General features: G+C 52.1%; 2 protein-coding genes across 8 annotated transcripts in view; one reads left to right on the forward strand and one right to left on the reverse strand.

Moving 5' to 3' along the window:
• The first annotated feature begins 314 nt into the window (after positions 1 to 314).
• On the forward strand, positions 315 to 5,407 carry SLC2A4RG (SLC2A4 regulator). The gene is made up of 8 exons (XM_038159396.1): positions 315 to 515; positions 1,414 to 1,565; positions 2,289 to 2,398; positions 2,482 to 2,726; positions 3,097 to 3,197; positions 3,305 to 3,563; positions 4,087 to 4,166; positions 4,250 to 5,407. The coding sequence occupies exons 1-8, from the start codon at positions 315 to 317 to the stop codon at positions 4,359 to 4,361; spliced, it is 1,260 nt and encodes a 419-aa protein (XP_038015324.1). The 3' UTR covers positions 4,362 to 5,407.
• Positions 5,408 to 5,826: 419 nt separating this feature from the next.
• Positions 5,827 to 16,840, reverse strand: part of ZBTB46 (zinc finger and BTB domain containing 46) — a 52,718-nt gene continuing 41,704 nt past the window's right edge. For all 7 annotated transcript variants that reach the window (XM_038158662.1, XM_038158663.1, XM_038158657.1 and 4 more), the window contains 2 exons: positions 13,959 to 14,134; positions 5,827 to 10,720 (listed from right to left, as the gene is read on the reverse strand). In XM_038158662.1, coding sequence (XP_038014590.1) covers positions 10,334 to 10,720; positions 13,959 to 14,134 — 563 coding nt within the window. In that variant the 3' untranslated portion in view covers positions 5,827 to 10,333. The remainder of the gene's footprint in view (positions 10,721 to 13,958; positions 14,135 to 16,840) is intronic.

Genomic DNA, 16,840 nt, shown 5'->3' on the forward strand with positions numbered 1-16,840 from the left:
GCCCCAGGGGTGCCGGCGGGGACTCAGCGGCGAGTGGGGGGGGGCCGGGCGGGCTGGTGGAGGTGCGGTGGGGGTTTTTTTTGGGGGGGGTGTTTTGTTTTTGGGGGGGGTCCCGCGGGCAGCGCGCGCGGCGGGAGGGCGGGGCGCGCGAAGATGGCCGCTGCCGGGGGGGGCGTGGCGCGGCCGGGGAGGGGGGGCGTGGCGGCGCCCGCGAGGGCGGGGGGCGTGGCCGCCGCGAGCGAAGTGGCAGCGGGCCTCGCCCAATCGGCGGCGCGGAGAGCGGCGGCCGCGTTCCAGCCCGCGCGCTCCGGCCAATGGCGCGGCGCTCGGGGGGGCGTGGCCCGGCCGGCGCCGACACCGGGGCCGCGCGCGGCGGAGCGCGCTCCCCCCGCCGGGCCGCGGCCGCTCCGCGCATGGACCCCCCGCGCCCGCCCGCGCTCCTCATGCCCGCCCGCCGCCGCCGCCGCCCGCCGCCGCCGCCCGCGCCGCCCGCCGCCCGCGCCGACGCCGCCAAGGTACCGGGGGGGCGGCGGCGCAGACCGGGGTGGGATCCGGGGGAGGCGGCGGGGGGGCGGTGACAGCTGACAGCGGCCCGCCCGAAACTTTCCCCGCCGGTAAAATGGCGCCGCGATGGGATAAACTTTGAGGGGCGGGAAGGGGGGGGTTGTGGCGGCGGAGCGCGGAGGGGGGCGGTGGGTCACGTCGGCCGCGCCCCCGGGGGGATCGCTCCCGCTGGATCGCAGCCCTCTGGGATCTTCCGGGGATCTCCCGCCGCGGGGATCCGCCCAGCCCCGCCCCACGGAGATCTGCCGGGATCCGCTGGCGGCGGGATCCGCTGGCGGCGGGATCCTCTTGGTGCTGGATCTCCCCGGAGCGGGATCCGCTCGGGGCCGGGGCTCGGGCAGCGGGTGCCGCTGTCTGGGGCTGGCCTGGCAGGCGCGAGTGCGCTCCCAGCCCGGGGATACCCGCTGCGTCCCGGTGATCCGCTCAGAGCGGGATAAACTCGGGACGTGGATCCGTAAGGTGCGGATCTACACCGGGATGTGGGATGTGGGTGCTGCCGCCGTAGGGCTGCGGGGCCAGGAGGGTGTCAGGTCGTCTCCTGGCTCTGTGGATCCCCGCTGGATCCCTGCTGATGCTCAGCCAGTGGGTGATGGTGCTGGCAGCAGCATCACAGGGGCATCTGGGGAGTGCTGAGGAACTCCTGGCTGGATCCCACTGCGACCTGGCGGGATCCACTCGGGATTTACCCCAGGGGGACCCACGGAGTGGCTGGCAGGGTCCCACCCCAGCCCTGCCTGGAGGCGCTGATCCAGCTCCCCGAACCAGCTCCCCATCCCACCGAGGCCGTGGGGATCCCTGCGGAATCCACTGCCCGGGGATCCCTGCTGCCCGCTGCCTTCTCTCCCGCAGGCTCCGCTGGGATCCGAGGGCTGGCTGGGGGAGCCGCCGTCGCGCCGGGACGCGGGCAGCCAGGAGGCCATGCTGCGGGCGCTGGACGCGGGGCTGGAGCGCTGCCTGGCGCTGCACTCGGCCGTGCAGTGCATCCCCGTGCCCCGGCACAGGTAGGGACACCGGCACGGCCGCCACGCTCCCACCGGCACCGGCCTCACTGCGGGAGCCGGGATTTTTTCTGCAGGAGGACTTTGGCCGCTGTTGGCCGTGCCGGGATCCCCGGCGGTGGGCGGCTGTCCCGCCGCGCCGGCTCTGGGACTCCCAGCTGGGAGCATCACCAGGTTATCCGCCTGCAAAATGCTTTTGGGTGCTCTTGTAATTTTGCTTTTTTTTAAATCTAAGTTTTTTATAGTTTTTTTCCCACCTCAAGGAACTGTTTGGCCTTAGGCAAGCCATCCCTGTGTCCCTGGGCAGGATGCAGGTGCCAGTACTCTCCGGCACGGTGCTGCCCATGGTCATGGAGGGCTGCCCCTGGCATGGCACAGGCAGTGGCATTTTGGCAGCTTGCCTGCACATCTGCCTGCACTGCTGCCTGTGCCATGCCTAGGGGAGTTCCAGCCAGCTGCTGGAATGATCCCCTGGAGGGGACAGCAGCATCTCGGGGTGCTGCAGGGTGTGGGACACCTGCGGGTCCTTTCCACCTGGTGATGCCGCCAACATGGTGGGGCCACTGAGACCTTGTGCCACCCCTGTACCCCCACACAAACCACCCTGGGGAGGGTGCAGGCCACCCTGGGTGGGAGATCCTGGCACCTCAGTAGGGGAGGGAGAGTGATAGAGGGTCCCAGGGGGCCTGTCCGTCCTGACACAGCCCCCTCTGCTCTCGCTGGCAGGAAGCTCTCGGGCAAGGCGGGCATTGATGAGGTGATGGCAGCTGCGGTGCTCACCAGCCTCTCCGCCAGCCCGCTGGTGCTCGGGCACCCACCGGCCACTCATGCCCCAGGTAAGAGCATGTCCCTGTCCCCCCCATCCCTGGACGTGTGTCCCACGGCAGGACCTGACCTTCCTCTTCCTCCTCCTCACCAGAGCCTGGCAGCGAGGTCTGGAAGGAGGCTCCTGCCATGTCCTCCAGCTGCAGCAGCAGCAGCAACGCCAGTGGGGACTGGAGCTGGGACCCCTCCAGCGACCGATCCACCCCCTCCACCCCCTCACCGCCCCTCTCCAGCCACGTCCCCAGCACCTTCCTGCCCGGCCCACTGCCGGATGAGGGCCCTGACGAGCCCGATGGCACCCACTTCGTCTTTGGAGAGCCCACCCCACGGAAGAGGAAGGTGGGATGAAGCTGGGGATGATGATGGGGGTGAAGCTGGGTTTTGGGAATAGTAAGGATGGGGATGAAGAGGAGGATGAGGTTAAGGATGGGGATGACAGTTGGGATGATGTTGGGTACGTGAGTGAGTTTGGGAATACGTTTGAGTTTGGGAGACGAGGAGGAGGATGATATTTGGGGTGGGAATGAAGAGGATGAAGTTAGAGATGAGAGCTGAGATGAGTTTGGGGATGTGGGTGATGCTGTGGGCAAGGTTGGGGATGACGATGAGGATGATATTTGGGCTGGGATGACAGTGGGGCTGGAGATGAGGCTGGGCATGAGGATGAGGATGGGGAGGGGGCTGCCAGCCTGACGCCTCTCTCCTGCAGAACTCCACCAAGGTGATGTTCAAGTGCTTGTGGAAGAGCTGCGGCAAAGTCCTCAGCAGCTCCTCAGGGATGCAGAAGCACATCCGAACCGTGCACCTTGGGTAAGCACGTGGGGTACCCCTGGACACCCCCAGACCCCCTGGTACCCCCTGCAGGGTCCCGCAGTGCTGGGGGAGAGTGTCCCAGCCAGCCTCTGCTCTTCCGGCAGCCGGAAAGCCGACCTGGAGCAGAGCGATGGCGAGGAGGATTTCTACTACACGGAGCTGGACGTGGACGTGGAGGCGCTGACTGACGGGCTCTCCAGCCTCACCCCGGTGTCTCCCACCTCCTCGGTGCCTCCCGCCTTCCCCGGCCCCGAGGCTCCTCTGCCGCCGGCCCTGCCCATCCTCGACCTGGCCCTGGCCTCCCCCTGCAGCCCCCCGGGCCCCCCCGGCCGCTGCCACGTCCACACTGACCACGCGTACCAGGTGGGGGGACAGGGATGGAGGGGGACGGAGTGGAGGGGGACAGGGATGGAGTGGGGACAGGGATGGAGGGGTGACAGGGGTGGAGGGGGACAGGGATGGAGGGGGGACAGGGATGGAGTGGGGACAGGCATGGAGTGGGACAGGGATAGAACGGGGACAGGGATGGAGGGGTGAAAGGGGTTGGAGCGGGGACAGGGATAGAATGGGGACAGGGATGGAGGGGGACGAGGATGGGGATGGGGGACAGGGATGGAGGCAGGCACAGGGACGAAGAGGCACAGGCGTGGAGGGGCACAGGAATGGAGGCAGGGACAGGAATGGAGAAAAGGACAGGAATGGAGAAAGGGACAGGAATGGAGGCAGGGACAGGGATGGAGAAAGGGACAGGAATGGAGGCAGGGACAGGGATGGAGTGGCACAGGCATGGAGGCAGGGACAGGGATGGAGGGGCACAGGCATGGAGGTGGGGCTGCTGCACTCTCTCATCTCCTTGTCTGATGAGGATTGTGTCCTCTCTCTCCAGGGCTGCCGGACCCCTCCCCGGCCACCCGTGTCCCCCACTGTCCCCACCCCGCCACCACCCAAGCCACCGGCCGTGCCCAGGTGAGCCATCGCTACGGTGCCCCACCCTGTCCCCTCTCGCCCGCGTGTGTCCCCCGGTCGTGACTTGTCCCCTCTGCCCGCAGGCGGCCGCGGGGGGAGGCCAAGAAGTGCCGCAAGGTGTACGGCATGGAGCACCGGGAGATGTGGTGCACGGCGTGCCGCTGGAAGAAGGCCTGCCAGCGCTTCCTCGACTGACGGAGCCCCGCCGCTCCCTCCTTCTTGCACATTTTGCACTCGAGGTGCCTTCGCGCCCCCCCGGCCGCCCCCCGGACTCAGGGAACGGCCCCCCCGAAAGCTTTATGCACACACACAGCCCCCCTGCCACGGAGCTTGTCCCCCCTGCCTTGTTTTCCCTTTGAAAATAAGCTAAATCCATCAATCCAACCCCGCTCCTTGCCAGGAGGGGCTGGCAGGGGGTGTCTGGCTGCTCCCGGCCCTCCCCGCTCCGGTTTGGGGACCCCCCCATGGCTGAAATAAGCTGTGCCTGTGGCCGGCAGGGGCTCGCAGAAGGGGGTGGCCGTTCCTGCCCCCCGCCTGCTCCCGGGGGGCAGCCCCAGTGCCCAGGGCAGAGGTGGGTGCCTGCCCCCGCCCCCCCCAGGGGGGTTTTTACTCTTTGTAATGTCATTTCTCTCTCTCGTTTTGGGGAGCCCCCGCCGGGGCGATGCCCCGGGAAGTGCCTGCAGGAATGCGCCCATTTGCACTAAGCCAAACTGCACAAAGAGGGGTCTTTTTGTTTTCCTTTACTTTTATTTTTTTTTTTTTCCTTCGTGTGGTTTTTATTTTTTAAATAAAATATATGAAAATTCGTATTTTTACCTACTCCCTCCCACAGCACGAGAGCGCGCGGGCCGCGGGGTGCCTCCAGCCCTGGGCAGGTTTCAAGGGGTTTAATTCACTTTAAACCCCCTTTTTACCCAAAAAACCCCCATTTTCCCCTCAAAACCCTTTCTCCCCTCTTGTCCTGTCATTCTCCAGCCCAGGCAGCAGCTCGGGTTTGGCCAGGCCGTGCCACCCTGCTCCTCTCCCCATGCAGGGAGGGGACGGGGGGTTGGTGGCCCTGCCACCCTCCTGCCCTGTGGGAAGGTTCCCTTTGCATCGGGGACCCCCCATTGCAGGGTCCCCCCTTGCAGGGTCGGACACTGCTTGGGCCCCATGGGTCAGGCTGGTGCTGTGCCCCCACTTGTCCCCTCCAGGGACGTGATGTATCAGATCCAAAAGAAAAAAAAAATAAATACTCAGATTTTTTTAAATGATTCCTGTTCTTAAGTTACTGTTAAGACAGGCAGGGTGGGCACCCCGGGCCCCTCGGCACCCCCAGACCCACTGCTGTCACCCCCCTCCTGCATCCCACATCCCCCAGGGATGGCATCACCCTGTGCATCCTCCTGGGAGTTACTTTAGTTTCAGATAATGCCCAGAAAATAAGGAAATTGCCACCAACAGGCAGCAGGGAGGAAGGGAATGAGCCACAGGTGCCTGTTTGGGATGGGGAAGGAAGAGGTGGAGGGAGCAGCACCCCCATCAGCCTGGGGTGAGCAGAGCTCCCTGCTGCTCCTCATGTTGCCCCATCCTTCCACACAGGGCAAGGAGGAAAATAATAATAATAATAATAATAATAATAATAATAATGTATTAAAAAAAAAAGAAAAAGCAGACAAAATTGTAGCAGCAATTTCCCAATTTATTGAACTGATTGATTTTTGCAGGTATGTCTAAGCTAAATCCCATCACAAAGGTTCTACCCGAGGAGCAGCCCCCGGCAGGTGAGGAACTGGGCAGCAACTAGAAAATAAAATCAGATTTACCTGAACTACATTGACAGAAAATCAGTACAACACAGCATGTTCTCCCACTGACTTCTGGTTACGAAATCTCCTCAACCTCCCCAAAATATTAAACACATCTTCAATACAAACACAGGTTTATAATAATTAATATAAAGTCAGTATAATATAGAATATTCCCAGCAAAAAAAAAAAATCAACAATCTTCAAACACCATCCTTTTTGTGTTTGTTCAGCTTTATTTTTGTAGACAGGTTTAAAGCACGTTGAAAAATAAATATATATGAAAGCATACACACAGCACTCTGACTAGGGGGACTAAAAAAAAAAAGAGGTTGAAATTCAAAACACGACTCAGGATCTACAAAATCAAAGGAACCATTAATTATGGCTTTTGTAGGAGTCACACGTGTCACAGAATGAGTGAAAATTAGATTATCTTTCAGAATATTGCAAAAAATTCCAGTTTTTGCATTGTTTTCATGGAGTTTCTTTCCTCAAGGGTGATGTGCAAAAGGGAGAGCTTTGATGGGAGGCGCTCAGGGACAGCCCCAAAACGCAGCCACCCACCCCAAAGCCACAGCTTTGCTTGGGGGAAATGGAGTGTTTAAAGGCAGGAGTGGGGAGAGGAAACAAAAGGGGAAGTAATGCTGGAGTGGGTTTCCTTCCGGACAAAAATTACTCATTTTGTTGTCCAAAAAACTGATTTTTGATTAAAGGGGAAAAAACAAAAAGGAAAGAAAAGAAAAGGGAAAGGACAATCTGCAAACCTTCATTAGGGAAGTGCCCCTCTGCTTCCCCACAAAGCCGCTCCGCAGCTGTGAGGCTTTGGGGTGACCTTAAAAACCACAAAACTGGGGAGTTCATGATTTCGAGAATATTTTTGGAAATCCCAAATCAACACAAGGACCTCGTTTGTCTCCATCCTTTAAGAAGTTCTCCAAGTCCATGATGGATCCCTGGGATGTTTTCCAGAGGGCTCAGGCAGGACGACGCCCTCTGCCCCATTCCGCTCTCTACTCCTGGCACTCAGATTTAAAATAAAAAATCAGGGTAATCAAGGAATTCAAGGAGGAACATTTACATGTACAAATGCTTTAAAAAAATGAATTGCAAGTTCTCAAGACGGAGTATATCCATGTTTTACCTCTAAGGGAGTTATTGTTGTGGAACTAAGTCTGTATATATATACACACACATATATATATATATATATATTTAGAAAAAATTAAAAAAAGGGAACCTCAGTGAAGTATACAAAGCCCTGAAGGGAAATACAAAGATGAGATGAAGAACAGGCAGAATTAGTGGGGTTTTGTTTAAATCTCCAAGAGCAGAAGTTTGCATAGGCAGTATATCCGAGACCCCGGAGAGAAGCTGGCGGGATGCGATCACCTGCAGTGACTGATGAAGTTTATAAAGTTTCAGCATAAAAAACAAGCCCAAAATCCTGTTTTTCAAACCCAAGTCGGAGCGTGGAAGGCTAAAGATGAATCCCTGTGTTTCCACCTCTGCACACGTCCACCAGAACAAAGCACTTCAGTAGACATCAGGTGTTAGAAGGGTTTTATTTGGTACACGGTGTGTGTTAGTGGGACAGAAGCATGTGCGAGGTTGTGACATGGGAAAAGTTAGTTTTTAGGTGGATTTTCCATTTTTCTCTCCCTTTTTTTTTTTTTTTTTTTTGCTTTATTTTTTTGCATCCTCAGTCCAAAGAGCCTCAAAGTGACACAATTTGGAAACACTCCTGAGCGCTACCTGGCTCTCTGCCCACCTTTAATAAAAATAAGGAAAGAAAAGAATAAAATATTTCCAAGGGGATTGTGAAGAAAGCTCAGCACTCCGTAATTCCGATGATAAAATTGAGTCCCCTAAGGGCAGGGAGGAAGAGGAGGGCTTGGCCTACACTGGCTCCTCCTCAGAAGGTGGATGCACACACCAGCATTGGAGAGGATGGGCCATCGGAATGTGCCACAAATCCAGGAGTTTGAACTGTTTGGGCTTTAAAATTCTCTTTAAAATAGAGTTTTACATATAAAAAGCAAAGCTAAAGATAAATCTTTAAGTACTGTATGTATTTGTCTACATGCAACAGGTGAGGCTGCACATTCAGGACTCCAGGCACCCCCTAACCCCTCCCTATTTACAGGGTAAATGACAATAAATACAGAGCCCACACTCTGGGGGGGCCAAAATCAGGGTAAGGGAACAGCCTCCTCGCTCTCTGGGACCCCCCAAAGCCATTTGGAAAAGGGTATATAAAGGTCCAATAGTGACATTCTGGGTGGGTTTTTACAGCTTTTTAAATAGGGGAAGAGAAGGAAAAGCTAAAATGCAAAATGAGAACTTTTTACAAGTTAAGAAAAATGTTCTTACGTGACCTGCTCTGCTCTTCCCATATTTAAAGAGGGTTATCCATGCTCACTGCCTAAAGCAACAAGTGCCACTAACTCCTCCAGTCCAGGAGCAGCAGCAGCAGTGCTGGTGGGGCCCCGCTGAGCCACACCGAGGATTTTAGGAAAGACCCGTGTTCCTACAGCACTGAACACCCCCAAATCCACGGGGAGGAGCCTGGAGGCTCCCAATGGAAGCAACGGTGAACTGGGGTGATGGGTGCAGAGAGAAGGTGGTGGTGAATGTCTGCAAGGAACTGATGAGCAGAGAAAGGGAGTGAACGCCACAAACCCAGGATGCAACTGGAAGGAGGGAAGGGAGAGAGATCCCAGCTCCTGCAGGTGCCAGGATCGAGGCTCCCACCACGCCCCACAAAATCCTGGCACCAAGTGGCTTAAATCCTTTCAGGTTATTTGCTTTATGGGGGTTTATTGTACAATATACTTTTAATTCTTTTGCTGGGTGGATCCACGCTTTTCCTCACGGACCACCAGGCCTGCAGGAAGGAAAATAGCACCTTGAGTCATTTGGCTTCTGGCAATGGGTTGTCTTTCGTGGCAGGTTTCAAGGTACCACAATCACAGACACTGTAAAAAATTGCTCGATGGCAAGGATGGAGTGAGGTCTTCGGCTTTTTTTAAAATTTATTTAAAAAAGCACCAGAAGCAAAGAGGTGAAGGTAGAACAAACTGCTTCTCAGGTGTAAGACAATTTCAACACGTGCTGTTGCTGCTGTTATTTAGGTGTAGCTGAAAGAAGGCAACAGTGGCCGATATGAACAGGGAGAATCCAACTATCTGGAACAGCCCCACAGAGTCTGAGGAGACGCTGGGAGAGAAACCTGGCTCTCATTTAAAGAGAAAATGGTTTATTGGAAAATTTACATGGAATCGGTCCAACAAAAGCTGAAGGTTTTTGTCATGAATTAAGCAGGTGTTAGACCTACCCATGATCAACGAGGATGTTGAGATTGGCAAGGAAGAACAAGGTACCCAGGTGAAATCCTGGCCCCACAAAAGTCCATGGGATGGGAGCAGCAGGATTCCACCCTGCTGGGATCTCCTCACCTCGGCTTCTCGCCTTCCCCAGCTCATCCTGCACTTGGCTGAATTTTGCTACAGTTTGCATATATTTGTGAAAAAGGCAGCTGAGCAAAGGGAGAAAAGTGAAGATACTTGTGGAGAAGAATGACAGGTACAGAATTGTGTCCTCTAGAGCAAGAGGAGCTTGCAGAAGCACAAACGTGTTTCAGTGCCTGTGGTCTTCCAGACCAAGGCTGGAAGACAGGACGTGGGTAAGATGCCAGCAGGTCCAAGAAAAGTCACGATTTGTTTTTGACGGCGATTCTTTTGGAAGCTAAGAATCCAAGAGAAGTATTTGTAAGGCTGTAGTCTGACTTGCCTTTTGATCTATTTGGCTCCATAAAAAATTAATTAAAACTCTTTAAATAACTTTGCAAAAGGCCTGTATCATCAGGGGAAGCCCTCCAACACATCCGTCCATCTGCTTTCACAACCTTAGCTTGAAATTCCACTGCTGCTGGGATTTTAGCACAGACAAGGTGTAAAAAAACCCCAACCAACCAACAAACCTGCTTTGGACACAAAGACCTCCCCGGTGCTCGGTTTGGAGTGGGAAGGGGAGGAGGATTCACACTTCACCAGCCTCCCCACCCCTGCAGAGACTCCACCTCCCTCTTGGGCAGGCTGTTTGGCTTGGCTGAAGGAGTGGCCATGGGCAGGGGGTCACAGGGGGAAAAGGGAAAGGGGAAAGGGGGAAGGCGAAGTCAGTTGTGCCGCTGGAAGCGACCCTGCTAAGACAGTGTCTGAGTGGAACAGAGAAGGACTTGTTTAGAAAACACAAGAGTTATTTTGCACACATGGACGACAACAAGGCTACTTAGTTTTTCCAACATACTCCTTCCTCCCCACCCTCCCTCCCCCTACAAACAACAGAGCGAAACAAAAAAAACCAAACAAAAAATAATCCCTAAGAAATCCAGGTAAAATCCTTGTCGTTCTCCCCAGAGTTGTCCTGCTCCTGCGGGGAGTCGACATCTTTGTCATCATCTAAAATCACATCATCCTGTGACATCCCCACGTCATCCTTCCACTTGATGTCGTCGTCGTCTCCCATCTCCTCGTCTCCTTCCACTTTGATGTCATCGGGATCTTCCATGTAGGGCCCCTCCCCAGGGTAGCACTCCTCCGGGGAGCCCTCTCCCCCGTTGTGGTCCAGGTGCCCGGCGATGCCGCGGCCGGAGCAGTCGGCGCAGACGCCGTGGCGGCGCGAGCCGTGCTTGATCCCCACGCTGGCTGCTGACATGAACACCCGGTTGCAAACCTTGCAGACGTATTTTTTATCTTTGCTGTGGACCTGCAGAAGAAGAAAGACCACAGAGGTGAGTGCCAACGGAGATGGAATGAGAGCTGCTCCCCTGTCCTTGCGAAGGCAAATCCACAGCTGCTACCTGAGGTCACAACTGGCTTCCACCAGGAACCCAAACCCACCACGATTAATTCAATCCTGCTCTGATGACCCACAGTGGAAAACCCTTTGGGACTGCCTGCTCATCATCACACTCGTAAGTCTGAGACAAACTTTTACCTTAATTTTTTTTCTTCCTTTTTCCTTCTGTTTTTCTGGGGTGCAATAGTTGTGTCACACCCACCACCAAGGGGAAAATGTTAAAAAGATATAAAGAAACAATCCACAAGCACCAGTTCTGTTCAGAGAAGAACAACCCTCACCAAACCAGTGTTAACATCGTGGTGATTTAGTGGTCTCCCTCCTGATCCCACTGCTGTCCAGAACCAAAGAACAGGAGCACTTGGAATTTCTCCTGTATCTCCCAAAAAATGCATCTGAATGCTCCTGTCACCTTATTTCTGACTACTTTGGTTTGACAAAAATGTTTCTCTTCCATAACTCATGCGGCAAGAACCCTGGGCATATGAGGCTATCACAGAATACCTGGCCAGTAAAGGAAGGAAGAAAAATGCTCTGCAGGATAAAAGAATTCACCTCCAGAGTCAAAGTGCACTACTCAATGAGCAGAACTGCAGACTTTGAGAAGCACAAAACACCTGTTTAAAGGTGAAATCTGTCCCTGGCCACTTTTGCCCTGCATGGAAGGCAAGGAGCTTGTGAAACCATCCACCTGCTCCTCTGCCAAATAAACCAGGGCAGTGAGAATTCCCAAACTCCACCACAAGGAGCCTCATCAGGTACTTTCACTTACACATATGTATCTACATGTAAAATACATATTGATTTTATTTATATATAGAAAGGTTTAGTTGGAAGGGACCCATGATAATCTTCTAGTCCAACTGCCTGACTGCTTCAGGGCTGCCCAGTATGCATTATAAACATGTATTTTTCTTTTCTGTATTTTTTCTTTATTCTTTTATAGATTAACACCACACGGGGACAGCACAGGCACTGGATGCACTGATCCTCAGGAGAGACTTTAGGAAGTGGTGTAGAAGCACACAAGGATCCAATGCCAGTGGTTTGGGGTTGCTCTGAGCAGCCCAGCAGCCACCAGAGCCTCGGGTACATATCGCCAGTCCCTAATCCTTTTTAACTCATTTCTTCCTTTCATGCTCACAAAAAGCCTGTGGGAAAGCTTTTGCTGATTAAAGTCCTTCCTTTTATTTTAAAGCAGCTGCCTGGATACCTGCTCCCTGCTCCTCTCTCACCACAACCCTGCGCTCTGGAATACTCAGCTGAGCTAAAGCTCTTTGGAAAGAGGACAAATTGACCCACTGCAGCCCCTCAGCCCTCACTTCTGCAGGACCCTGGCTCAGGCTCTGTGCTGCACCAGTCCCAGCCGTGTTCAAAGCCTGTCAGTGCCTCTGATATGCTCTGGCTGCAGGTTCCCCTGCCCCGAGCCAGTCCCCTTGACATTCTTCTACTGCATCAAGCAAAGGCATTAAATTTTATTACTTTTTTTAAAGCAGTTGGACAGGGCTGCTCAGTCATCCAGCAGGATCTATAGGTATCACTCACTTTCAACTCGTACAAGAATGATTTTCAGGCATCAAAAGCTGAATAGGAGGACAGAAGGTGGTCAGGGGTGCAGAATAAGGGCTGAAAGAGCCATATAAAAAAGAAACTATAAAACAGGTACTAAACCAATTTGTAATTATCACAGACTGGTTTGGGTTGGAAGGGACCTTAAAGCTGGTCTAGTTCTGACCCCCTGCCATGGGCAGGGACATCTTCCACTGGAGCAGGTTGCATTTCTGCTAAAAAACTCTAAAAAAACTAAAATCACCTCTCTCCCTCTTTTCCAAAGCTGACAGTTCAGTCAGCAGATTCAAAGTGAGCCATATTCCTGGATGCAACTGAACAGAAATTCATTTTATTCCCTTTACAGCCAAATTAGTATTAAACACAGAAACAGCATTTGGGCCCCAGTATTGGACAGTGCCATTAGGAAGATGATAATCTAACTGATTAAATGCCAGTATTTCAAGGAAGAGAAGGGGAAATATGCTGACAACATCCTAAACTTATGAAAAATGATTTAGAAAGGGAAAATCCTCAAAAATAAAATGCTGGAGGCAACCAGCTGGCATGACAAGGTGTTCCCTGCTGCAAAACCAGTACCAGACCTCGAAACCTGTGCGCTTGCAGCAGGACTGAGCTCACGCTGGGATCTGCTCCCGAACTCCAGCACCCCAAGGGAAGAAGGAAGGGACGGCTCAGGGAGCAGGCAGTGCCAAGCAGAGGGCTGGGCACTCATCCAAACAGACACGGGAGCAGCAAAGGAAGGGAAGGAGATGATGGGGCACTGTGGAAAATTGTCACACAGGGCTCCAGGACCCTGGTGTGGGCCCTGGGGCATCGTCAGCGGTGAGCCAGGCCTGCTGCTGGCACTGCTGCTGGAATTACTGCCTAGAAACTACCTGCTCTGCCTCAACACCACCTTTACACCAAGCTCTGAGAACCTCTTCAGGATGGCCAATCATTCCTACCCTGAAAAGAAAAATAATCAAAGGCTGGCTTAAAGTTCTGTTTCTAAAGAAGCTGTGAAGAGCCAGACACCAGCACCAGCCTCGCAGTCAGAGCTGAGGAGCCTCTTGAGCAAGGTGTAACAGCATTTTTGACAACTAAGCATGGCCAGAGCAGAGTAGCTTTACCTCAAATTCTTGCTGAGCAATGTGTTTTAAAGCTTTCTGCACCAAGTCATAGAATAACAGAAGTGTTAAGATTGGGAAAGGCCTCTAAGATCAAGTCCAATTGTTCTCCCAGCACTGCCAAGTCCACCACTAAATCATGGCCCCAGAAGCCACGTTTACACGTTTGTTAAATCCTTCCAGGGATGGTGACTCCCCTATAGTCCTGGCAGCCTGTGCCAGGGCTGAACAACCCTTTCAGGGAAGAATTTTTTTCTACTATCCACCCAAAACCTTGGAAAGCCTCTAGCTGAGCTTGGAGAGCAGAAGGAGGATGAACAGGCAGCAGCCTCGAGGCCTTGCAAAGGCAGGGGGGAAAGAGACGGGAGAAGCCTTCAGATGAGCCCAAACAAAATCCAGACCTAAAGAGGTGAACTCGTGCTCTCTTTACCCTGACCAGAAGGGCTGATGGCCAGCTCTGCCCTTACCAAGGTGTGGCGCTTCATGTGCTCCCGGCGGGTGAACTTCTTCCCGCAGATCTCGCAGGGATAGGGCCTCTCCCCCGTGTGGGACCGCATGTGTCTCTTCAGGATGCACTGGTGCATGGCAGAGAAGCTGCAGTACGGGCACTTGAACTTCTTCCTGATGACTGTGAACTCGTTGACTGCAAGAGAGAAAGCAGAACACACAGATTAATGTCAGGAGGCCTCAAAACAATCTTCTCGTTGACTATTTCACTGTTAAATTAGTTCACTGTGAAATCACACTCTTATCCCTTAACCATCTACATGTTTTTAATCCTTACACTGTGTTACTGCCCATACATTATTAAAGCTAAGAAATGGAGTACCTCCATCAGAGCAGCTTTTGAACAAGCTGACACCCAAACATTTAGCAACAGCCTGTTACAGACACTGCTTGCTAAAGGGAAAATGAAGAGGGCTGTCAACCTGCTAGAGTTCTGATTTATTATAAAGGGTTATCCTAAATATCAAGGCCTAAAATGCTAACAGTATTACTTCTGGAAGAAGCAGGGAGCCAGGAACAGAAGTCCACAAAGGTGGCACCCAAACAGCGCCAGTGTTATTTATGGGGTGATGCAAGAACATCATCACACACCCCAGGAGCACTTTGGTGAAGGAGAAGAGACTGAGGATGGCCCAGAGGAAAGAGGACAGTTCCAAGCACGATTCTCTACATTATCCAGTGACAGTGCCACACACAACACAGCAGGTGAAAAAACAGAGTATTGCTGCTCCCTGAGGGCACCACACACCCACTACAAGATTGGAAGTGACTGACCACGAGGAGATGATTTCTCCTGCTTCTCCTTCATTCTATTGCTTCCTGTTAGCGTGTTCATTTTCACCCACTTTTCTCCTGATTATTGTTATTTCTCAAAGCAATATATTTACATAACAAGGTGGGGGGAAAAAGAAAGCAAGTTCTGGTTAATCACTATAACTTATGTGTTCATAAATGGCTCCTGGTAAAGGAAACAGTCTATGGAGGAGACTTTCCTACTTTTTTTTTTTTTTTTTTAATAACTAGAATACAAAAATTCTTTGTCTTTTATTACAGGAAAAATAATTTTTAAAAATTTTCTCCTAGGGTTTGACACTCCCTCATCTACACACTCAGAGGCAAGGAGCCCACGTTTTCCTACAGCAGGTAGCAATTTCATCATACAAAGCTATTTATTATAAATTCATTTCCAGTCTGATTTTGCAACCACTTGATTTTGGTGACAGGCCACACACACACACACTTGCAACAACCCTGTCACTATGGAGAGTAGACAAGGCGAGCAAGCTGTAAACTGAGCATGGGGAGTCAAGAGGGGACACAAACCCTCCTTCCTCCAGTCCTGCTCCACGCCACACACACTGCAGAGACACAGAGCCACTGGCTGGCCATCCTGACAGCAACCAGATCCTGGGAGCATGAAGAAAAAGTGCTTTAAGGAGAGAAACCCACAAAATTCCCTATTCCTACAGCACTGGGCTGTAGCTGATCCTGCTGTTCCCTCAGGGACCGGTGCCTGCTCCTGTTTCCTGCTCACCTCTCCCTTCCCTGCAGGGCTGAGCTGCTGCAAAGCTGAAAATGCAACACCCAAGGCTGGGAGCACGAGCTGCACCCCCAGCAGGCTCCTCCCCAGCCACCTGCATCCAACACATCCATGGATTCCCAACAGCCCGTTCCTGACTCTGCCCAAGATCCCTCATGCCTGCGTTCAGCTTAAATCACTCAAAACCAGTATTTTCAGCTTCTGTATTTAAAAATACTCACAGAACACTGTTTGCAGCTATAGTTTTATTGAAAACTATTTTTGCACCAAATAGCCACATATTTAGTTCCTTTCTACAAAAGGAAATGCCTCAAAAACAGCAGCATGGTCAGAAAAAGAATTGCATATTGCAGCATTAACATTTTCACAGTCCTGTGAAATATATGCCCCCACAGTACATCTATTTAATGCACAAAGAGCAGCTTTGGTATGAGAATCATCCTTTGTCTAAATGACAATATTTTATAGCAGCATTAATATAGCAGCATTAAGGTCCTAAGAAGTCATCTTTAACATGATCATCAAGGTGATAAACAGCAGCACCACGGGTGAAGAGCTCCTGGACACAGCACCAAGAATGGAGAAGGAAATAGAAACAGTGACACAGTAAAAATCTGTGTACTTAATGCCACTAAAATATTTATGGAAATGTGTGTTTTTTAAAAGCAACACAATAATGCTTGGGAAAAAATCTTTGGTATTGTAATCTCAAGTAACTCATTTCACTGAGGCTGTTAAAGGACACAGGCTCCTACATCCCTGAGAGTAAAGGAAAAGCACCAGTGATGCCTGATGGAGCTGCTCTGCAGTAACTCTATAAACTGTCATCTACTTAACAATCACTGAAATACGACAGTCTTTGGGTGATTAGAAAGAATTCCCAAACTTCAGGAGAATTCCTGTCTGCTAAATCCCCTTTATATTTAAGGTTATAAATAGGAAGGTGCAATTTAACTGTCAGACTCACATCTCCCATCAGCTTCCCATGCCATTTCCTAACAGTAAAATCCTAATTCTAACACCTGTCCTACAAAAACCCAACAAAGCTCTGCCCTCTTATACCCTTCAGTTCTAACAATTTAAAAAACCTAGTCCTGATCCTGAAGGGAAGCACTGGAAATTCCCAGTGCTGAAGTCAGGAAGCACTCTGATGCACAGGCCAAGGAAAATACTACTAAAACTTCTATTAGAGACAGCAGAAAAAGAATTCTTTGTTGAATTAAATTTTAAAATACAAGAAAAATCAGCAAACATGAAAACTCATTAACTATTATTATATAATGAAACCTTTTAAATTTTGCT

Source organism: Motacilla alba, chromosome 20, assembly GCF_015832195.1.
Source record: "Motacilla alba alba isolate MOTALB_02 chromosome 20, Motacilla_alba_V1.0_pri, whole genome shotgun sequence".
Classification (NCBI taxonomy): Eukaryota; Metazoa; Chordata; class Aves; order Passeriformes; family Motacillidae; genus Motacilla; species Motacilla alba.